Here is a 24,978-nt window from a genome sequence, read left to right on the forward strand (position 1 = left end):
AAGAATGCACCATATTCGTGTAAACCCCAGTATTGTTACAAAGGATGCAAATGAGACAGGGGTTTGCAGCTCCCACCACTTTGTAGTGAATATTAATACAGTCAGAGGGAACGTTAATCAATATACTGTAGTTTCACCTGGAATAATCTTTTACTAGTTTGCATAATCAAGAAGGATTCTAATGTTTGGGTCTGCTGTTTAATAGTCTGGTCAGGAGCATGACAGGTGGGGAAGCAACCACTGAAGCATATAGTATATGGGGCATCACATTACAAGGTCACATAGGTCCATAGATAGGTTTCTTGTGTTTCCTTGTATATGTGTCACCTTTCAGTGTTTAAGACTCATGTCACCTTACTTATCTTCCGATACTAAATCCCTCTGTAGGAGTTGCCATTTAACCTGACCTACATTAAATATTTCTACTGTTGTACAGTACTTCTCACTATATCACTGCTGCAGAGTAACCAGTTAGTTACAACTTTATTGAATGTGGCCTGGAGGCATGCATTAAACACTGTTTATCCTAAATGATATTTATCCTGTAACACTCCTTTTTCTCATTCTTGTCTCTAGGAGAGTGTAAAACATCACACATGATTTGTGTTTTCTGCCTGTGTGCTATATGATATTCAGTTGGGGATTTTTATTGTTGATATAAAGTTAGAACACTTTAGACACTAAAGGCACATTAATCACACTACTGTAAGAAACATTTGTGTATTGGATGGTATATTAATATATATATTAAAATCTGAAATAAACATGAGATCTAGTACACACTTTGATGTTCAGGTCAACTTGTTGCAGCAAAGAGCCAATCACAATTTCAATGTACAATAAGACCCCATTTTTATTTCAGACACTACATTTTAATGTTATTGTAATTAGCATGCCTTTATATATATACTATCATTTGCCGCTGCTTCACTCGCATGGATGTCTGTTATTGCTCAGCGGAACTAGATTTACAAAGACAGTAGTGGCATCTAATATTGTGAAGTATATATTATATTGTAGACATTGATCACAAAATTTCTTTGTAAACAATACTTGCAGTTTTTCCTTCAGGGATTAACACAAAAAGATGCTTGGGGCTACTAACTTCTGAGCAAGACACGTAAAGCTGCCAATGGAAGATGCAGCTGGTCCTGAGATCTACGCTTGCAGCCTTGAGCGTTTGCCCCTGCGACTTGTTGAGCGTCATAGTGAAGCAGAAACTTAAAGGAAACTGCAGGCACTTGACCTGAAAAGGAAAATTGTTGTGGATAAGGAGTATCCATGATATGGACACAGTCTCACTTGTGCCACATTCTGTTAGACTCTCTGCCTCAATTAGGTCCCTCTGCAGAGCAATAACTTTAAGTCGGGTTTGTTGCATAACGGAGTCAAGTTCCGCAGAAGCATGATCGTAACACCAACACCCTGCACCCTAAACCTTAAACAGTAGCTTACCTTTCCGGTGGTCAGGCAAACAGTAGATCGGGATACTGGCGGTCGGGATTCCGGCAGCGGGATTGTTATCCTAGTCGAGATGCCGGCACCTGCATTCCGATCAGTATCTGGATTCTAGCGTCAGTATTTCGACTGCCATGACCCTGACTAGATCCTATAGATCTAGTCAGGATCATGGCAGTCGAATATATATATATATATATATATATATATATATATATAAATAAAACAACAGATGAGGCGGCACTACCAGTTGAAGAAATGAATAATCTTTAGTGATTCCTCGACGTTTCGGGGGGTCTCGAAACGTCGATGCATCACTAAAGATTATTCATTTCTTCAACTGGTAGTGCCGCCTCATCTGTTGCTTTATGTAAATGGGATTTGTACATCCCTGGGAAGGCACACCAGGAAGCTAAACTTCTGGGATCACGCTGCCTACAGTGAGTGCCGGGTTTAGACATTGTTTTTATATATATATATATATATATATATATATCTATCATACACACACTTTTATAGAACACTGCAAGAAAATGGATTTGGACATAAATACTCTTTATACCACATTCATGCACTTAACTTGAGAGCTCACTGTTGTTCAGTTACAATACCCTTTGTTAAATAAGACATTTCAATATACTGCCATACCCAGGATTCAAACCCATAACCTGTTTCATTTCAGTCAAACATCAACTCCTTGCGCTATTTGATCCCGCATAAAAGCTATGAGATTTATAACTATATGAAGCTACTTGTACTTAAAATATAATCAGCATTGCAATTGAGCAGATCTATGTAGTATGCAGCCACACATCCAATCCCTTGAAGATAAACACTACACAGATCTGTGCAGCTGCAATGCTGATCATGTTTTAACAAAGTAGAAGCTAAGCTTCAAATAGTTAGAATTGTGTAGCTTAGAATTCTCTAGCTTTCTAATGCAAGGGCAGATAGCTCAATGAAAAGAGTGTCTGATTGCAATGCAACAGGCAATGGGTTCAAACCCCGGGTATGTCAGCATTTTGAAATGTAATAATGGACAGTGTGACTGAATAACAAAGAGCTTTTAAGTTAAGTTCATGAATGTTGTATAGATATTAGCGACAGAAGGGGTAGGGGTAGGAGACAGGTGGTCAGGAAATGCTGGGCTTCAACAAGGCGGGAAGCTGCAAACAGATAATTGACAAATACTGGCAACAGCGCCCCCTTACCCTGCAGCGCTATGTGCGATGGTACAGTCCACACACACCTAGTTACGGCCCTGTGTGGACTATTACCAATGACCTACAATGGTTAGAGGTTGCCTAAAACACTGAATTAGTGACAAAATGTCATTCATACAGTGTTTTGCTTACCCTGCTGCTCCAACCAATAACATGAAGGAAAAGCACCCAGCACCTCCCTCATGCCAGTGTTACATCTGAAGGGTTGCTATGACATCACAGCCAAGCATCACACTACCAGCCTCAAGAGAACTGAATCCTGCACTTACCTCTGGCCATTCAGTTAAGCAGTGTGGCTGGAGGTTCAATGGAAGGTGTACAACATTTGAGATGGGAGGGACTAGCACCAGCCCTACTAGTAGCTGTAATTGCTCTTCGAGCTAGTTAGGGCCTGATTCTGAGATGGACACAGAAGCACAAATAGCAGCATCTACTGGCGCTTGCCGGTCTGCGATTCTATGCAAATGTCGCTGCAAATTCTTTCCCTTGTGTACATCTGTATGGGGCGAATGTGCAAGGATTGAAACTTCCACTTTCAGCATCTCTACACGAAGTAATACTGACTGGTGCATCCTTAGACACCAGCATCAGCTGCACCATTGACACCAGCACTAGGAACAGTACAGTTTTTACATCTGCCTATGGCATTATATGCCTGCGGCTATGCTTCTGTGTACACCGCCCTTGCACATACAGACCCGCGTCTCTCCCATAACACGTCCACTGAACAGACCATTTTTGTGTGCACTTATAGCTACCTCCCAGTCACGGCCTATGAACACCCATCACTTTTCCACAACTTTTCTGATACATTAAGTCTTTATTGCAACAGCTCTTTTGTGTGTGCACTTTGTGTATCACATTTGCAGTAGGAGTTTTTAGGGATTTTCATGCATATGCAGTTGCAAAAGAAACTCAACTACGTGAACCTCGGCATTGCGTGCGGCTCTCAATCAGGTCCGTAGTAATAGGGGCCTGAATCAAAGGTGGACTCTGTGCCAGTGTCTGAGCAGACAAGCTATTAATCCTGAGAACCCTACGGCACGTGTTTCCCTGACTGTATGACTCTGTACGCTGTTGTGTATGGGATCACTGGCATAAGAGACAGCGAGAGAAAAAAATGGGCAATCCTGGGAGGTGGCCTGAAGTGAATAAAGCCATCTCATGGGGCATGTTATGGGAATGTCACAGAGGTGGCAATGCAATGGCGGCTTTCTCAGATGCAGTACCGCAGTTTAGCCGGGGTAGAGAAGGAGACACTATGTTAGCCATAAGCAGGTACAAGTGTCAATGGTGAGAACGATGATGTGCTGATGGTGGAGTATTTGCAACCCCAGGCGAACTTACGCCATCCATGGCCACTGAAAGTGGGCATCTCATGGCTTGCACATTCCATTGCATGCAAGTACACAAGGCTAAAACTGCATTTGCATATCACCACAGATGCAAAGCTATAAAACAATGCAATAGTGAATGCAACTGCATCCACCTCTGCAGCAGGCCTACTGTAAGTACTAACATTTGCTTATTTCTGTGGTAACACATGTGCCTGTACTGCCGGGTTCAAAGTGATGCTCTAGCAGCTACAAATTGGCAAGTACAGATATGTCCCCACATTTTTGCTGCAGTCATATCAAACACCCCCTTTTGGCACGCCAGGTCACATGAGAATCATCTAGCGCTGGGTGTCTTTTTTAATTTATTTTTTTGCCGAAAATGTGTCTTAATAGCAATGCAATGTGACTAGTTCGCAGCACAAGACACTGCTGATTCATTTGATTTTTGACACTTGGAAATCTACAGTACAGTATGTGCGACTGAATGTCTGAATCTCTACACAAAGTGCTACAATGTAGCAGCCGCAACTTTTTTTCCAATATAAGTTCTGTTCTGCTCTGTACACAGGGCCTTATTCAGTAAGGATTGCAGATTGTGCTTTTTAGCAGACTCTGCAATCCTTGCAATCACATTCTGGGGGCCGCCTATCAATGGGCAAGGCCTGCCAGCATGCTACACATCGCTCATCCACTGTGGTCACGCTGAAATTGCGATCACGCCACAATTACAGCATGGTCGCAGAAACTGTAGGTGTCTCCTGCTGACGCAGCCTGGAGTCCTGCCGCCATTTGTTCGAACGGAGCGGCTGTGTAAGATGACACACAGCCGCTCCACAAACGCCGCCAACACACCCGCATTTCCTCGTTGCCACCCCGAAAAAGCTTGGTTGCCGCCCACCGCGGAAATGCCTCTGCATGTCAATCAGGCAGAGGCGTTCGCAGTTAATGTGCTCTGATCGCATTAACTGCTCGTGCACGCGCAGGACGGACCTGCATGCGCACATCGGGGCCCTCTCACAAAATCGCGTTTGCGATGCTACCTGAATCAGTCCCATAGACTCCAACACACACAGATATACAAGTGTCATATATGATACTAATCAGCACAGTCTCCTCGTGCTTTCTAGCCACATTGCGTTGCGACTAATAACACATTTTCAGAAAAAAAAGATGCCCATTAGTAATGTTGCACGGGACCTGGCGGCTCACTCATGCCAGGCATCTCACGCTGCATGGCGTATTGAGGTTGGTTGTATGAGGACACATTTGTAGTGTAATAAGTTCAAGATAACAGTGCATGAGTCTAAAGGGGGCATCAAGTACCCTCCTACATTTTGGGGTAACATGTTGGTTTGCAGTTAACTATTTGCTAAAGAAAAACAGAGAAACCCCAAAATACAGTCTGCATGCTAAGCCCATCATATCACATATATTCTATTAGTTTCTAGTAGTAAGACAACTAACATGTGTAAGGATTTCTGTTTTCTGGGCACTTGGTCACATCGCTGTGTAGTTTCATTATACAGTAATCAGTTGTAAGTATTTGATTGCATTCTTTGTATGCAAGTTTTCCATATGCTTTTGGTGCTACTTTTGTCTTACTGTCTTTTAATGTAGCAGATATATACCTGCATATGGTACACTATTATATTTCTCCTCACATAGGATTCATTGATATCATCATTTTCACAGCACTTCTATCCCTTTAGCTGCTCATTTTAATTGAAAAGAATATGTTTTTAACCCTTGTGGTTTTGTATAGCTTTTCATTATCATCAACTTCTGTAGCCACGTTACCTAACACATATGGGGCCAATCCTTCAATCACTGTGATTATATATGGTGGGTTGTTGATTTTGTTTATTATGCTTTAATACAGGCAGATAAAGGGGGCGGTCTTAAGTTTGCCAGCGGCCGGACTCCCAACGGCCAGCATACCGGCGCCGGAATCCCGACCGCCGGCATACCGACAGCTTTTCTCCCTCTTGGGGGTCCACGACCCCCCTGGAGGGAGAATAGATAGCGTGTTATGCGTAGCACGCCACCGTGCCCGCAAGGGGCTAATTTGTGCTCGTCCATCTGTCAGTATGCCGGCGGTTGGGATTCTGGTGCCGGTATGCTGGCCGCCGGTAGCCCGACCGCCGGCATAACATACTGCACCCGATAAAGGGGCTGATGCAGAGCTGAAAGTAAAATGGGAACACATTACTCAAAGCAAATATTCATAGAAAAATATTGTATTATAACCATATACAGAGCCTTACAGATCATGATATGTGACCACCTCTGCGTGGGGAGCGATGTACCTGGCTTACTACTAGTCATTATCATCAACATGTACTTGCATTTTACCTATAAAAGGTGGAAAACATATACCTCGCTTACATGCCCACCAGCATGGCCCCCTGTTACAGCCCATGTGAGCTTCACTGAACTTTGGCTACATGAATTGGGCAGATGTACTAAGCAATGGAGAGTGATAAAGTGGAGAGATAAAGTACCAACCAACCAGCTCCTAACTGTAATTTTTCAAACACAGCCTGTGACATGACAGTTAGGTGCTGATTGGCTGGTACTTTATCTCTCTCCACTTTATCACTCTCCAAGGCTTAGTACAGCTCACATATAGGGGGGGGGATGTAATGGCCTGCAAGAAGCAGGAAGTACAAGACTTTGTGCGAGTTCTCCCGTTTTGCTGTGTAAATGATTGCTGCTTTAAAAAATTGAGAGAACTCGCACAAAGTCTCACACTTCCTACTTCTCGCAGGCTATTACATTACCCCCAACAGTCTCTTCCCATCCAAGTTCTGCCTCGTTGGTAAGAAGGGTAGCTGTACTCATACTGCATATGACTCTGCATTCTCGCATTTGTGTGCTCTCAATGGACTCTGCATCAGCCCCTACGTATCCTGAAACGTAAAAATAAATGACGAGACTTTCTCAATTCATAGGGGTCATTAGTTTTTACATTACATAATGGCATGTTCATATGACATATAATAGCAGTAGCTCTGCTCTTTTTTGCTGAAATTGGGGAGTGGCATTTAAAGTTGGGACTGTCATGTAGTATTATAGTAACATGTTCAGGGCTTATACCTGGATCTCTCTGGCGTGGTACATGATAATGAGTCCAAGCAGGATAGCAGTTGAGAGGCTGATAAGGCATTTCAGTGCAAATGAGTAAGAGGATTCCTAGAAAAAGAGAGAGAGTCAAAATCAGCACACTGCAAATTCCAATGATCACTTCCTGGAGGTATATCTGCGTGCATCACGGAAATAGAGCACTACATTTAACTCATTCAAGATCATCAAAATACAACTGTATTATATTTTCAATATTCTCCACCACTACAACATACAGGACATAGGGGGTCATTCCGACCCGTTCGCACGCAGTGGTTCTTCGCAGAGGTCGCCGGGCAACAACGCTTACAGAGAAGAAAGCGGTCGCAGCGGCGACCGCAAAGAAGATGGACAGCAAGAGGACATTCTGAGGCGTCAACCTACCGTTTGCTGCCATTTTCGGGGAGTGGTAAGCAAAACGCAGGCCTGTCCAGAAAAACGGAGGGCGGCGGAGTGACGTCAAAGCTGGCCCCATCATCGCTGGATCCGTCGCACAGGGTAAGTATGTCCAGGGCTGGTCTAGTTTTGAGTGAAACTTTTTTTAGCATAGCCGGAACTGCACAAGCGATCGCAGCCTTGCTCTGCTAAAATACACTCCCCCATAGGCTGAGATTAGTTGATCGCAACAGCAGCAAAAAGTTGCTTGGTGCGATCAACTTGGAATGAGGGCCATAATTACATGTGGCAAGGAGAACGTTTTTCTTTTTCTTATAGAATATTGAGCTACAGTAATTCTCCTCAATTTTAAGGACAGATTACTGCCACTTCCACACTGATAAATCTATGTTGGCTTTGCATACCACAAAACTTGTGCATACAGATCTTTTTTATGGCAACAAGAAATATAGATGGAGGGCGCTGTCAATAGCCGCTGGTGTAGGGGGTGGTAATCCCCAATATATGTAGTCACAGAAAAAAACAGAAAAACACCTGCGCTCTGTTGTAAACAAGGGTATATCCCTCCAGTAATAATCTAAGAGTTAGAAAATATTAATAAATAAATAAATATAAAAGGACGGTAGGTTTTAGGTTGAATTAATATACAAATTTAATAGAATTTTTATCTAAAAACATATAAGTTGTCTGGTATAAAAAATCATCATCTTAATTTATGGGTCAGAAGACATTCACTAGTCCCCTTAGGAGAAGTATATCATACCCCAGGCTAGGATTCTCTCCAATTATGGTCCACAGATATAGTTGTAGGTGAGTAGCAGCTTTGCTAAGTCCCTTTTTTAAGCACACCGTGCAAGCTTTCTCGTGCAGATAGGGATTTTTCCAGTCTCACCATAGATGTTAGGGTCCAAGGTGGAGAGTCCAATTAGTGCCGTCCGGGTAAGTTGTAAAGAAAAAGTTCTCCAATTTTTGAAAAGGGGAAGTTTAGTGAAGATGTCAATAATGTCGTCTCAACGCGTTTCGCTGGTGTTAACTGCCAGCTTCCACAGAAATGCACTGTAAGTAATAGGCTTGCATAGAGTAAATCTTGTGGATGCCTGCATAAAAGATCAAGATGCAAAGTGTGTCCCTTTCCATAACACTGTGGGGGGAATTCAATTCATAGTGATGTGCCACGCACATATCAACTAGCACAGTAGTGCCAACATTGCACGTTATTCAATGCTGGGGGCACCGTGTGCTGTTCTTGAACAGCACTTTGGATATCAGAGAATTGAATTTCCCCCTTACAGGTCTGATGGAAAACTTGAGATTCCAGAATAGTAAATTGCACTAACATTGGGGAACCTGGGGGGTCATTCCGAGCCGTTCGCACGCTGCAACTTTTTGCAGCTGTGCGAACGGGTCGGAACTGCGCCCTGCGCATCATTGCGCAGGCACATCGTTGCCCGGAGATGGCCATCGCCAGTCAGCGACGAGGGACCCGAAGAAAGCAATCGCAGCGGCGAACGCAAGAACATTGACAGGACGAAGGCGGACCTGGGCGGCAACTCACCATTTCTGAGGAGTGTCCGGGAAAACGCAGGTGTGGTCGGCCGTTGAAGAGGAGGGTTCCTGACGTCAGGTCAATGCCGGATCATCGCAGTGGGTGAATAACTCTATCGCAGTGGGTGAATAACTCCAGGGCTGTGCAGAGACTGCACAACCGATTGCAGCCCTGCATAGCCCTAACCCCCTCCTCCCCTGTAGGCGGCGATTACCTGGTTGCAGCAGTGCTAAAAATAGCCTGCGTGCGACCAGGTCGGAATGACCCCCTAAACTCCTTCCAATCACTGGGGGTCATTCCGACCTGGTTGCACGCAGGCTATTTTAGCACTGCTGCAACCAGGTAATCGCCGCCTACAGGGGAGGAGGGGGTTAGGGCTATGCAGGGCTGCAATCGGTTGTGCAGTCTCTGCACAGCCCTGGAGTTATTCACCCACTGCGATAGAGTTATTCACCCACTGCGATGATCCGGCATTGACCTGACGTCAGGAACCCTCCTCTTCAACGGCCGACCACACCTGCGTTTTCCCGGACACTCCTCAGAAATGGTGAGTTGCCGCCCAGGTCCGCCTTCGTCCTGTCAATCTTCTTGCGTTCGCCACTGTGAACGCTTTCTTCAGTTCCCTTGTCGCTGCCTGGAGACGCCCGTCGCCGGGCAACGGCACGCCTGCGCAATGACGCCCGCGTGCAAGTGCAGTTCCGACCCGTTCGCACGGCTGCATACAGATTATTCAGTGGGAGAGAAGGAGGAGCCCTTGTACTGTACATCTAAATCAGTAATATATCTTCTTGGACGGAGCTTGTATTCTAGTGCAAAGTATAGGAATAAGAATGATTAGCAGAAATAAAAAAAATAACTAAATAATAAATAGTATTTCCAGTGTCCATTTTAGTCAGAGTTAAACATCAGAATCACACAATATAATAATTTGTCACAATCAAACAAGTGTCTGTTGTGTGAAGAGTATGAGACGAATTCCTGTCACAGCCCAGTGTCTCTGGTACAGAGTGAGTGGTGTTTTGCTGCGCCTGCAGAGTGAATAAGATGCAATTTTATAGGAAAGTCACTAAGCTACACTGTTTGGCGCAGCTCACTCGCGCCTGGTGTCTTGCACTGTACGGTGTATTGAGGCTAGGTGTGTGAGGACACATCTGTATGGTATGTTACAAGTCACCTAATGAATGAAGTGCAAAGGATACATAAGCAATGAGCGACAAGTGATAAAGGATGACCAACGAGATTGCTGTTTTTTGATTGACTGGACCATGAATCATGAGTCATGCATTTTATAAGTAGAGATGAGCTGGTTCGGTTCCCTGACAACCGAACCCCCCTGAACTTCACTACCCGAGCCCGGATCCGAGTCAGGCTCGGGTTTTACTGTCTGACTCGGAAACCAGAACGAGGCAAAATATCATCATCCCGCTGTCGGATTCTCCCGTGGTTTGGATTCCATATAAGGAGCAGTGCATCGCCGCCATTATCACTCCGGCATTGGAGTGTCTCCGTCAGTGTCCTGCATCAGTACAGTGGTAGTGTCTTGTGCTGCATCAGTCCAGTCACAGTGTTGGTGTCCTCTGCTGCCATATGTCCAGTGCTGCTGTATAAGTCCAGTCCATTGCAGTGGTGCTGTGTTGTCCTGTATCAGTCCAGTGGTGATGTCCCTGTGCTGCTGTATATGTCCAGTGGTGCTGCCGTATAATTCCAGTGGTACTGGCGTATAAGTCCAGTGATACTGCCATATAAATCCAGTCCAGTGGTACTGCCGTATAAGTCCAGTGGTGCTGCTGTATAATTCCAGTGGTACTGGCCTATAAATCCAGTGATCCTGCCATATAAATCCAGTCCAGTGATACTGCCGTATAAGTCCAGTCCAGTGTTGCTGCCATATAAGTTCAGCGGTGCTGTCCTGTGCTGTATATTATTTACTCCAAATAAAGGGGTTATTAATATTTCATCCAAATAATTTTCACAGGGTTTGCCCTGTGTAGTGTAGAGGTACGCTCTCCTGTACTGCATATTGTTATATAACTCCAGCAAAATAATGGAGAACAAAAATTTGGAGGATAAAATAGGGAAAGATCAAGAACCACTTCCTCCTAGTGCTGAAGCTGCTGCCACTAGTCATGACATAGACAATGAAATGCCATCAACGTCGTCTGCCAAGGCCGATGCCCAATGTGATAGTAGAGGGCATGTAAAATCCAAAATGCCAAAGTTCAGTAAAAAGACCCCAAAAAATAAACTTAAATGGTCTGAGGCGAAACATAAAGTTGCCAATATGCCATTTACGACACGGAGTGGCAAGGAACGGCTAAGGCCCTGGCCTATGTTCATGACTAGTGGTTCAGCTTCACATGACGATGGAAGGACTCATCCTCCCGCTAGAAAAATGATAAGAGTTAAGCTGGAAAAAGCACAGCAAAGAACTGTGCGTTCTAAGATGGTATCACAAATCCCCAAGGAGAGTCCAAGTGAGTCGGCGGTTACATTACATCTGGGCAAATTCCAGCACGTCCCATGTTTTGCACATACAATTAATTTGGCGGTGCAGATTTCTTTTTAAAAATGACAGGGGCGTGCAGGAGATGCTGTCGGTGACCACTTTCGTCATTCAGCCACCGCGTGCCGAAGACTGGAGCGCCAGCAAACACTCTATATGCTTAAGAGGATGGAGGAGCAGCAAAAGGCCATTCAAGACTATACATCCACCTACGATATAGGCAAAGGAGGGGGAATGCACCTGACTCAAGCGCAGTGGAGAATGATTTCCGTCTTGTGCAAGGTTCTCCAACCCTTCAAACTTGCCACACGTGAAGTCAGTTCAGACACTGCCAGGCTTTTGCAGAAGCAGCTGGAGAAATTGAAGGAGGAGCTTAGACGGAGCGATTCTGCTAAGTATGTGGGACTTGTGGATGGAGCCCTTCATTCGCTTTGCCAGGATTCAAGGGTGGTCAATCTGTTGAAATCAGAGCACTACATTTTGCCCATGTACTCGATCCTAGGTTTTAAGCCTACGTTGTATCTCTCTTTCCAGCAGACACAAGTCTGCAGAGGTTCAAAGACCTGCTGGTGAGAAAATTGTCAACTCAAGCAGAACTTAATTTTCTCCCGCAAATGGGGCTGTGAGGAAAAGGATAAGATTTTCTAGCCCATCCGCTAGCGGTGATGCAGGGCAGTCAGGAGCGAGTGCTGACATCTGGTCCGGACTGAAGGACCTGCCAACAATTACTGACATGTCTATTGTCACTGCATATGATTCTGTCACCATTGAAAGAATGGTGGACGATTATATGAGTGACCGCATCCAAGTAGGCATGTCAGACAGTCCGTACGTATACTGGCAGGAAAAAGAGGCAATTTGAAAGCCCTTGCACAAACTGGCTTTATTTTACCTACACTGCCCCCCCTCCAGTGTGTACTCCGAAAGAGTGTTAAGTGCAGCTGGTAACCTTTTCAGCAATCGGCATAGGAGGTTACTTCCACAAAATGTGGAGAAGATGATGTTCATCAAAATTAATGCTAAATTTCTCCGGGAAGACCTTTACCAGCAATTGCCTTCAGAAAGTACACAGGGACCTGTGATGGTGGATTCCAGTGGGGACGAATTAATACTCTATGAGGAGGAGGATGTACACACTGAAATGGGTGAGGAATCGGAGGATGAGGTCAACATCTTGCCTATGTAGAGCCAGTTTGTGCAAGGAGAGACTGATTGCTTCTTTTTTGGTGTGTGCCCAAACAAACCACTCATTTCAGCCACAGTCGTGTGGCAGACCCTGTTGCGGAAATGATTGATTAGTTAAAGTGTGCATGTCCTGTTTATACAACATAAGGGTGGGTGGGAGGGCCCAAGGACAAGTCCATCCTGCACCTCTTTTTCTTCTTTGCATCATGTGCTGTTTGCGGACTAGTTTTTTAAAGTGCCATCCTGTCTGACACTTCCGTACAACTCCAGGGGTACAGCCATATAAGTCCAGGGGTACTGCCGTATAAGTCCAGTCCAGTGGTACTGCCGTATAAGTCCAGGTGGTACTGCCGTATAAGTCCAGTCCAGTGGTGCTGTCTTGTGCTGCATCAATCCAGTGGTGGTGTTTTGTGCTGCCATAAGTCCAATGGTGGTGTCCTGTGCTGTATACTATTTACTCAAAATAAAAGTCTTATATACATTACTTATATTATTATCCAAATAATTTTCACAGGCTTTGCCCTGTGTGGTGTAGGGGTATGCTCGCCTGTGCTGCATATTATTATAATAGCTCCAAATAAAAGGGTTATTATTATCCAAATTATTTTTACAGGCATTGCTGTGTGTGTGTGTGTGTGTGTGTGTGTGTGTGTGTGTGTGTGTGTGTGTGTGTGTGTGTGTGTGTGTGTGTGTGTGGTTAGGGGTACGCTCTCCTGTGCCACCAATATTTGGTGTCATTCCGAGTTGATCACACGCTGCAATATTTTGCAGCCCGTGCGATCAACTGGACGCCACCTATGGGGGGTGTATCTTTGCATAGCAAGGCTGCGATCGCATAGCAAGGCTGCGATCGCTACAGGGTAAGAGTTACTTACCCTGTGCGATTAATCCAGCGTTGCAGGTCCCGGAGTTGTCGTCAGACATCCGCCCTCCAAATGCCTGGACATGCCTGCGTTCGCCGCACCACTCCCAGAAAACAGTCAGTTGAGACCCACAAACGCCCTCTTCCTGTCAATCTCCTTGCGATCGGCTGTGCGAATGGATTCTTCGTTAAATCCATCGCTCAGCAACGATTCGCTTTGTAGCCGTACGACACGCCTGCGCATTGCGGTGCATACGCATTCGCAGTAGTAACCTGTTCGCTGCGCTGCGAAAAACGGCAGCGAGCGATCAACTCGGAATGACCCCCATTGTGCGTGTATTACATCTGCCCAAATTCCAGCACATCCAATGTTGTTTGTGCCGCACACTTGTGTCACTTGTGTCCAGCTACCTTATTGCACCTCTTTTTCTTCATTGCATGATGTGCTGTTTGGGGCCTAGTTTTTTCAAGTGCCATCCTGTCTGCCATTGCAGTGCCACTCCTAGATGCGCCAGGTATTTGTGCCGCACACTTGTGTCGCTTAGCTTAGCCATCCAGCTACCTCATTGCACCTCTTTTTCTTCTTTGCATCATGTGCTGTTTGGAGACTAGTTTTTAAATCTGCCATCCTGTCTGCCACTGCAGAGCCACTCCTAAATGGTCCAGGTGTTTGTGCTGCCCACTTGTGCCGCTTAGCTTATTTATTATTTATTACCAGTTATTTATATAGTTCACACATATTCTGCAGCGCTTTACAGAGAATATTTTCCCATTCATATGAGTCCCTGCCCCACTGGAGCTTACAATCTAGATTCCCTATCACATGTACACACAGACACATTCACTAGGGTTCATTTTTGTTGAGAGCCAGTTACCCTACCAGTATATTTTGGGATTGTGGGAGGAAACCGGAGAACCCGGAGGAAACCCACACAAGTACGGGGAGAATATACAAACTCCGCATAGTTAGGGCCATGGTAGGAATCAAACCCATGACCTCAGTGCTGTGAAGCAGTAATCCTAACCATTACAACATCGGTACTGCCCTAAGTACTTAGTCATCCAGCCACCTCGGTACAACCTTTTGGCCTAAAAGCAATATTGTGAGGTGTGAGGTGTTCAGAATAGACTGGAAATGAGTGGAAATGATTGTTATTGAGGTTAATACCGTAGGATCAAAATTACCCCCAAATTCTGTGATTTTAGCTGTTTTTATGTATTTTTCAAAAATCACCCAGATCCAAAACCAAAACCAAAACACGAAAGGGTGGTTTTGGCAAAACCAATCCAAATCCAAAACACAAGCATGGAAACAAAAACAAAACACAAAACACGAAAAGTGCCCGCCACACATCTCTATTTATAAGGTGGAAAAATCATAGTGAGAAGCTCCCAAAAGTGGACCTTGTGCTTTTACTTTAAAAATGAAATTTCCAGAGTACAGCATGATGTGGTGAATTTTTATGTCATGTACCAATGTAATTATTAAAAACTTATAATATTCAATTGTAAATCCTTACTTTTCACTCAGCATGCAGCCCTCATGACTTATCCCTTTTTATTTCATCTTATCACTCTCATCTCAGAAATCTGAAAACATATTTCTCTTTAACTGTAAAGAATCAAGCTCTGTCAAACTGAAAACACAGCCAATCCTCATGCATACATGAATAATTTGTGGAGTCAGAATCTCAGAGATTTGTTTGTGTTGCTAAAAAAGGCACACCCCTCTACATCTTCACTCATCACTCATATATTCCTCACTCATCACATGTCACACATCATTTCTCCCGCTCACTATTCACACATCACACACTTGTCTGCTTCTGACAAATGATGTCCCTAACTGACAAATTCTGCCGCCCCTTTGTGACAAGCCTTTGTGACAAGTATCAAGCAGTGGCATATCTATAATGGGTGCAGGGGGGGCCCACACTGCATACCTGGCACCTATTTCTCTCCAGAGCATGCGTTGGCAGGTCCAGTGCTGGACAAATCACCGGGAAAATGGTGCATCGAGCATTTTTCCCGAAGTTTGTGCATGTACAGTAGAATGGCCACCACACCATTTTCCCGTGACATACACATGTGCAGTAGATTCTGGCAGAGCCTCAGAGTCTACTAGTATTCAGTCACTCTTGTGCTGACAGTCCTGGCTAGAAAGGAGGGGGCCCAGACAGAACTTGCACACGGGCCCCCTTCTCTCTTATTACGCCTCTAGTATCCAGTCTATGACTTCTGTAATTTGGAAATGCATAACTAGGCACACATCTGGACGACACAATACACAAACCACCTGAATCTTTCTTTAAGGTCCCAACGTAAATGAAACCATTGTGGGAAACTAAACCCATGTATCATGTAAAACTGGGTGCATTTGGTATCTAAGTGATGGAAAAACAACCATAGAAGTTAAACAGTTGTAGTGGAAAAACATGGAGCTGTCCTGGAAAACCAGCACTCAGGAGCTCTAATCTATTCAGGAAGAAGACATAATAAATTGTCTACATTACAGCTGTAAACCAAGATATTAAAGCAACGTAAACCTGCTGTAAAATATTCGATATGGACTATGTAGTCCATATTGCAGGAAAATATAGTGCATATCGCACCGTGTGTATACAGCTTGCGATGCTGATGCCGATGCACGCTCCCATGGCATCGACATCGCAAGAAAAAATAGACTGTGCAGGCAGCCCAACACTGACTATATCGTGGTGCTGGGCTCCGGCCACATCGCATAGTCAATGTCGGGTGCTATGCACATCGCACCATGTGTACGCACCTTAACACTTTCACAAAATTTGCACCTTCTTAAAAACGAGTTTTATGGTAAGAACTTACCTTTGTTAAAACTCTTTCTGCGAGGTACACTGGGCTCCACAAGGAAAGACATAGGGGTGTAGAGTAGTGATGAGCGGATTCGGTTTTACTCGGTTTTACTCGGTTCTCAAAACGGCATCTTATTGGCTCACGGATGTCACGTGTTTTGGATAGCCAATAAGATGCCGTTTTGAGAACCGAGTAAAACCGAGTAAAACCGAGTAAAACCGAACCTCGCTCATCACTAGTGTAGAGTAGGATCTTGATCCGAGGCACCAACAGGCTGAAAAGCTTTGACTGTTCCCAGAATGCCTAGCGCTGCCTCCTCTATAACCCCGCCTCCCAGCACAGGAGCTCAGTTTTTAGTTAACCAGCCCAATGCAGTAGCAGGAAAAGAGACGACAACGGTTAGTAGCCACATACACCACACTCTCACGACAAGAGAAGTGTCAGTGGCTAATGCCATATCAACCCAAAGAAGCTAAGTGCGTCAGGGTGGGCGCCTTGTGGAGCCCAGTGTACCTCGCAGAAAGAGTTTTAACAAGGGTAAGTTCTTACCATAAAACTTGTTTTCTGCTGCAGGGTACACTGGGCTCCACAAGTCTGGACAATGGGGATGTCCTAAAGCAGTTTCTTATGGGAGGGGACACACTGTAGCGGGCACAAGAACCCGGCGTCCAAAGGAAGCATCCTGGGAAGCGGCAGTATCGAAGGCATAGAACCTTATGAACGTGTTCCCGGAGGACCACGTAGCCGCCTTGCACAATTGATCAAGGGTCGCACCACGTTGGGCCGCCCAAAAAGGTCCAACAGACCGAGTAGAATGGGCCGTAATGTGAACAGGAGCTTACAGACCAGCCTTCACATAAGCATGCGCAATCACCATTCTGATCCACCTGGCCAGGGTCTGCTTGTGAGCAGGCCAGCCACGTTTGTGAAATCCAAACAAAACAAAGAGAGAATCAGACTTTCGAATAGAAGCAGTTCTCTTCACATAGATACGGAGAGCCCGTACCACATCCAAAGACCGCTCTTTGGGAGACAAATCAGGAGAGACAAAAGCTGGAACCACAATCTCCTGATTAAGGTGGAACGAAGAAACCACCTTAGGCAAATATCCAGGACGAGTCCTAAGAACCGCCCGGTCACGGTGAAAAATCAGATACGGGGAACTACAAGACAAGGCACCCAAATCCGACACTCTTCTAGCAGAGGCAATAACCAACAGAAACACCACCTTAAGGGAAAGCCACTTAAGGTCATCTGAACCAAGAGGTTCAAATGGAGACTCTTGTAACGCCTCCTAAACCACCGACAAGTCCCAAGGAGCCACAGGCGGGAGATAGGGAGGTTGGATACGCAACACACCCTAAGTGTATGAACATCAGGTAAAGTCGCAATTTTTCTCTGAAACCACACCAACAAGGCAGAAATATGAACCTTGAGGGAGGCCAGACGCAGGCCTAAATCTAGGCCCTGCTGTAGAAAAGCCAAAAGTTTGGCTGTACTAAACTTGGAAGCGTCATAATGGTTAGATGCGCACCAAACAAAGTAGGAATGCCAGACCCGATGGTAAATCCGAGCAGAGGCCGGTTTCCGGGCCCGCAACATAGTTTTAATGACCTCCTCAGAAAAACCCTTAGCTCTTAAGACGGAAGCTTCAAGAGCCACGCCGTCAAAGACAGCCGGGCTAGGTCCTGGTAGACACAGGGGCCCTGAACGAGGAGGTCTGGGCGTTGTGGAAGTAGAAGTGGACGCTCTGACGATAGGCCTTGCAGGTCTGAGAACCAGTGCCGTCTGGGCCACGCCGGAGCTATGAGAAGCAGATTTCCTTTTTCTTGCTTGAACTTCCGAATTACCCTGGGCAGGAGTGACACCGGAGGGAACACGTACGGCAGCCGAAACCTCCACGGTAGTGCCAGCGCATCCGCGAATGCTGCTTGAGGATCCCTTGTCCTTGCTCCAAAGACCGGAACCTTGTGATTGTGTCGAGACGCCATCAGATCCACATCTGGAAGACCCCCACCTTTCCACGAGGAGTTGAAACACTTCTGGATGGAGGCCCCACTCGCCGGCATGCACGTCCCGACGACTGAGAAAGTCCGCTTCCCAATTCAGGACTCCCGGAATGAATATTGCCGATATTGCCGGTAGATGGCGTTCTGCCCAACGTAGAATCCGTGAGGCTTCCGTCATTGCCAAACGGCTTCGAGTGCCGCCTTGATGATTTATGTAAGCCACTGTGGTGGCGTTGTCCAACTGTACTTGAACAGGACGGTTCTGAATCAAATGCTGGGCTAGGTTCAACGCATTGAAGACCACCCGCAATTCCAGAATGTTGATCGAGAGGAGAGATTCCTCCTTGGTCCACCGACCCTGCAAGGAGTGCTGCTCCAGCACCGCGCCCCAACCTCTTAGACTGGCATCTGTCGTCAACAGGACCCAGTTGGATATCCAGAAGGGACGGCCTCTGCACAATTGTCGGTCCTGGAGCCACCAAAGCAGCGACAGACGGACCTCCGGAGTCAAAGAGATCATTTGAGACCTGATCCGGTGAGGCAGGCCGTCCCACTTGGCTAGAATCAGCTTCTGGAGGGGGCGAGAATGGAATTGAACATACTCCACCATGTCCAATGCTGATACCATGAGGCCCAGCACCTGCATTGCCGAATGTATCGACACTTGCGGACGAGAAAGGAAGCAACGAATCATGTCCTGAAGTTTCAGGACTTTCTCCTGAGACAAGAACAACCTCTGGTTGTGAGTGTCCAACAGCGCTCCCAGATGCACCATGCTCTGAGCAGGGACCAGGGAGGATTTCTTCCAGTTGATGAGTCACCCGTGGGCTTGTAGAAACCGGACCATCATATCCAGATGACGCAGGAGAAGATCTGGGGAATTTGCCAGCATTAACAAGTCGTCCAGATACGGCAGTATCCTGACCCCTTGACGGCGGAGTACCACCGTCATCAGCGCCATAACTTTGGTGAAGACTCGCGGAGCCGTTGTTAAACCAAAAGGTAACGCCCGAAACTGGTAATGGAGGTTGCCAATAGCGAACCTCAGGTATTGTTGATGTGACACTGCTATAGGAATATGCAGGTAAGCATCCTGTATGTCCAGGAAGACCATGTAGTCCCCAGGTTCCAAGGCCAGAACTATAGAGCGAAGGGTTTCCATACGGAACTTGGTAACCTTCACAAACTTGTTCAGTGCCTTGAGGTTGAGAATGGGCCGAGAGGACCCATTCGGTTTCGGGACTAGAAACAGCGGAGAATAGTACCCCCGGCCCCTCTGAGCAAGAGGCACCTGTACTACGACTCCTGTATCCAGGAGGGTCTGTACCACCGAATGCAGAGTGTTTGCCTTTGTCTGCTCCGACGGGACGTCTGTCTGGCAAAATCGATGAGGGGGTCGTTTTTTGAAGGCTATGGCGTAACCTCGAGTGACGACTTCCCGTACCCAGGCATCTGAAGTGGTCTTCTGGGTACACCCTGGAAGCCGGCCCCCCCACCCTGGGATCCCCCAGGGGGAGGCCCGCCCCGTCATGCGGCAGGCTTATCGGTCTTGGCTGCTGGCTGACGGGCAGCCCAGGCTCTTTTGGGCTTCGGCTTACCAGGTTTGGAAGTGCGGGCCTGCTTATGGTACGCCTGACCTTTTGCTTTACCTGAAGGACGAAATGGGCGAAAGGACGTGCCTTTGGCCTTCCACACAGAAGGAGCTGTATTAGGCAGACAGGCAGTTTTGGCAGTAGCCAAGTCAGCCACTATCTTATTTAAGTCCTCCCCACACAGAATATCCCCTTTGAAAGGGAGTACCTCCATGGTTTTTCTAGAGTCCAGATCCACAGACCAGGATCTCAGCCACAATATCCTGCGAGCCAGGACTGACGTAGTAGAGGCCTTGGCTGCTAGGATACTGGCATCAGAAGCCGCCTCTTTAATATAGCGAGAAGCTGTGACAATATATGACAAGCATTGTCTAGCATGGTCAGAGGAGATTTCAGCTTCTAACTCCAAGGCCCATGCTTCAATAGCCTCTGCCGCCCATCTAGCTGCAATAGTGGGCCTTTGTGCAGCACCCGTGAGGGTGTAAATCGCTTTCAGACAACCCTCGACACGTTTATACGTAGGCTCTTTTAGAGACGTGACGGTAGTGACAGGTAGAGCTGAGGAAACCACCATCCTAGCCACATGTGAGTCTACTGGAGTAGGCGTTTCCCAATACTTAGACAGCTCTGGCGTGAGGGGATAGCGAGCCAGCATCTTCTTTTGAGGCACAAACTTCGTACCCCGGGCTTTGCCAGGGTTCCTGACGTATATCCACTAGGTGGTCAGAGTGAGGTAAGATGCTTGAACCTATCTGGTTTCTTAGAAGGAACGGATGGCTCGGGATCATCCGTAATCTGCAGAATTAACTTAATAGCCTCCAAAAGATCAGGAACATCCACATGTGAACTACCCTCCCCATCAGCCGTATCTGAGTCAGAACCTGTGGGGTCAGTGTATGTGCTGTCTTCATCAGACGAGATGTTAGTGACAGCAGTGGATTGTGAGGAGACGAGCGCTCGCTTAGAGGACCTCTTGGACTTAGGCGAGTGTTGGTCAGACTTTTTAGTAGTCAGGGACTGGTTCAACTTCTTTAATTGAGCAGATAAATCGTCCACCCACGGCGTGTTAGCTGCAGGGACCACATACGGTTGTACAGGCATTGGGGGTCCCATTGGGGGTGAACTAGCATATGCAGAAGCGTGGAAAAAGCGTCCCACGGAGGGTCAGTATGTGCCTCCGTTGCCACAGTCCCACTGGGGGGGCAAGGAGCCCCCAGAACCAGAGCCCACAGCTGCTATATTCTCCCCATATGTGCCTGTGGCTTCAACAACACCAGCAGTGTGTTCCGCCCCAGAACCGTTACCCTCAGAAGCAGACATGATATAACTTGCAGTATCAGGTAACACAGTACAGTTTGTCAGCAGCACAATACCTCTAGCCCAAACCCCTGCGCAGTGTAGTCAGCACCAGCAGAGATAAAGGAGAGATATGGGCCCTCATTCCGAGTTGTTCGCTCGGTATTTTTCATCGCATCGCAATGAAAATCCGCTTAGTACGCATGCGCAATGTTCGCACTGCGACTGCGCCAAGTAACTTTGCTATGTAGAAAGTAATTTTACTCACGGCTTTTTCATCGCTCCGGCGAACGTAATGTGATTGACAGGAAATGGGTGTTACTGGGCGGAAACACGGCGTTTCAGGGGCGTGTGGCTGAAAACGCTACCGTTTCCGGAAAAAACGCAGGAGTGGCCGGAGAAACGGTGGGAGTGCCTGGGCGAACGCTGGGTGTGTTTGTGACGTCAACCAGGAACGACAAGCACTGAACTGATCGCACAGGCAGAGTAAGTCTGAAGCTACTCTGAAACTGCTAAGTAGTTAGTAATCGCAATATTGCGAATACATCGGTCGCAATTTTAAGAAGCTAAGATTCACTCCCAGTAGGCGGCGGCTTAGCGTGTGTAACTCTGCTAAATTCGCCTTGCGACCGATCAACTCGGAATGAGGGCCATGGTGACTAAATCACAGAGAAAAATACGTAATACAGTATATCTTTGTGAAAATCCTATATTAAATAACACCTGACGCACCAAGCCCCCTCAGGTTATAGAATATAGGGATAGCAAGTTAAGTGAAAGACACGAGATGGACACCACTCAGCTATCAATGCACACACAAATAGTCACAGTTTGTACAATGCAGAGGTTATTACAGACAATAATACTGCACTGGACTAGCTTACACAGCTATATAACAGTAGATATAACAGTACACAGTAAGAAACTGGATGTATATCACAGGGTAATTGTACTATAAAACCCTGACTAAATGCACTCTTTCTTAACTATCACTGTCTAAAAAGGCAGGTAGAATACTTAAGTGTCATGTAAAGGCACAGCGCTGACAACCAGGCGGCTTTACATAGGAGGATTTGCCCAAGCAGTCCCAGGAACAGTGAGCTGAGGAGTAATAGCGCCGCAGACACTGACAGGGGGGTATATTTACTAAGCTCCCGATTTTGACCGAGATGGTGTTTTTTCTTCAAAGTGTCATCTCGGGAATTTACTAAACTCAAATCACGGCAGTGATGAGGGCATTCGTATTTTTGTTGAAGTCAAAGAAAAAAAATACGAATGAATACACCATCGGTCAAATATGCCTGTTATTTGCTAGAACTCGGTAATTTACTAAAATTTGTATTTCACAAACACTGCCGGCAATAGCCAAACACTGCCGTGAATAAATACAAATCGTAAAAAAAAGCAGTTTTTAAATAGACCTGTTTTTTTTACCGTGTTCTGATAGGCATGATCCGTGAGATCCGTACTAAAGTGAAAATGCAGCCAAAACCTCGAAAACTCCAGTTTTCAAACTTTGGACACATTTTCCTTATTTTCCCGGGGTTTCTTTGTGGTGGCATTACCCTATAGAAGCCTATGGGCTTCTTTTCACAATCTCCCTGAGAGGGATCCAATCGGATCCCTCCCAGCACTCCACGCGGCAGTCGAGTAACTCGACTCCTGGGGACAAAACCTGGAATTCCCGTCATTGCAAAGCACCGCTCTTATCCGGAGAGCTGTCCTTTGCGTTGCTAATCGCATATGTAAGCACATATGTGATTGGTATAGTTGCAGTAAGCGGAGGGATGTACCTCAGTGAGGCAGGGATGGGCTGCTGTCAGTGAGGCATGGATCGACTGCTGTCAGTGAAGCAGTGAAGGGCCGATGTCAGCGAAGCAGGGACGGGCTGTTGTCAGTGAGGCAGTGAAGGGCAGCTGTCAGTGAGGCAGGGATTTGGCTGCTGTCAGAGAGGCATGGATGGACTGCTGTCAGTGAGGCAGTGAAGGGCCGATGTCAGCGAAGCAGGGACGGGCTGTTGTCAGTGAGGCAGTGATGGGCAGCTGTCAGTGAGGCAGGGATGGGCTGCTGTCAGAGAGGCATGGATGGACTGCTGTCAGTGAGGCAGTGAAGGGCCGATGTCAGTGAGGCAGGGATGGGCTGCTGTCAGTGAGACAGTGAAGGGCCGCTGTCAGTGAGGCAGGGATGGGCTGCTGTCAGTGAGGCATTGAAGTGCCACTGTCAGTGAGGCAGGGATGGGCTGCTGTCAGTGAGGCAGGGATGGGCTGCTGTCAGTGAGGCATTGAAGGGCCGCTGTCAGTGAGGCAGTGAAGGGTGGCTGTCAGTGAGGCAGGGATGTGCTGCTGTTAGTGAGGCAGGGATATGCTGCTGTCAGTGAGGCATTGAAGTACCGCTGTCTGTGAGGCAGGGATATGCTGCTGTCAGTGAGGCATTGAAGTACCGCTGTCAGTGAGGCAGGGATATGCTGCTGTCAGTGAGGCATTGAGTGATGCTGCTTTGTTGAATTTGGTTACAGGTGGTCATTGTGACAATTGTAAGTAGTTCAGGTGTGCAGTTACACTGTGAGGTGTGCGGTCATTGGGAAATTATGCACAGTCATGTTACTGGCACACCAGCTCACTTAAATCTCACCCCAGACTTGAGGATTTTTGTGCACATAAAGTGCCGCCTATGCGGGAACTTAGTCCTAGGATGAGCCTAATTGAATCAAATTAGTAAAGTAAGTGGCATGTGGGAAGGACTGAGTGACATATAGGGAGTCTGTGTGACATGTGGGGAGGACTGTAAGGTGTATGGGTAGGTCTGAGGGGCACGTGAGGACATTTGTGTGGCATTTGTCTGAGAGGAATACAAGGGGTGTGCAATAAGTTACTGGATATCCAGTGCATAGGTACAGTAAACACAATATGACTGGTTATAAACTGTGATCTCTGACTAAAGTTCTTGTGACATGTTAAGGCATGTTATATGACTTCTTTGGTGTGCAGTGTTACATGTTATATAAGTAACACTGCACACCAAAGAAGTCAGCATGTTATCTTCCTTCACAAACTCGTTATGGAGCGAATCAGAGTCAAATGGAGACCCATGATCTTCTACGACAACAATAGCTGTCTGAGACAGCAGTAAAATTTTGACCAACCGTGAGATGCTTTTGGGGAGGAGGCACCGTCCCGAGCCACTGTGTTTCAGTGGTTTGTAGAATTTCAGTGCAGAACATGGTCCCTGTAAGACAAGGAGCGATGACCTGTGTCCGTCATTACTGAGGACAATGTTGCTGCTGTGTGGGCGATAGTTGAAGTGGATGCCAGGATGACTGTGGCCCAGTTACAGATAAAGAGATAGGAGATCGTGCCATAACATGCTGGCCAGGTGTGATGGTGGTCACTCAAACTCCTGAATCCTAGATCTAAAGTTTCGACACCGAGACCAGACAACAGTCGGCCCAGTAAACCTCAATTGGAGTGGCCAAAACTGGTGTAGCTACTGAACCACTCACTGGGGACTGATACGCCAACTAATGCCTGCTGCATGTGCTGAAAGCCATATCCAGGCACCATCCTAGAACTCATCATACACCTGCCCACAAGTCCAGGAAAGTGGTGGATTTTTTGGC

The 24,978-nt window shown here is 46.5% G+C and overlaps 1 protein-coding gene across 4 annotated transcripts in view; it reads right to left on the reverse strand.

Annotated features, from left to right (window-relative positions):
* The window catches only part of LOC134902689 (small conductance calcium-activated potassium channel protein 2-like), a 253,127-nt gene that overhangs the window by 173,690 nt on the left and 54,459 nt on the right, over window positions 1-24,978 (reverse strand). For 3 of the 4 annotated variants that reach the window (XM_063914408.1, XM_063914409.1, XM_063914407.1), the window contains exon 3: window positions 7,115-7,210. In XM_063914408.1, the coding sequence (XP_063770478.1) occupies window positions 7,115-7,210 (96 nt within the window). Of the gene's footprint in view, window positions 1-1,105; window positions 1,244-7,114; window positions 7,211-24,978 lie in introns of those variants that run through there. The other variant, XM_063914410.1, reaches the window with a different exon arrangement.

This window comes from Pseudophryne corroboree, chromosome 1, assembly GCF_028390025.1.
Source record: "Pseudophryne corroboree isolate aPseCor3 chromosome 1, aPseCor3.hap2, whole genome shotgun sequence".
Classification (NCBI taxonomy): domain Eukaryota; kingdom Metazoa; phylum Chordata; class Amphibia; order Anura; family Myobatrachidae; genus Pseudophryne; species Pseudophryne corroboree.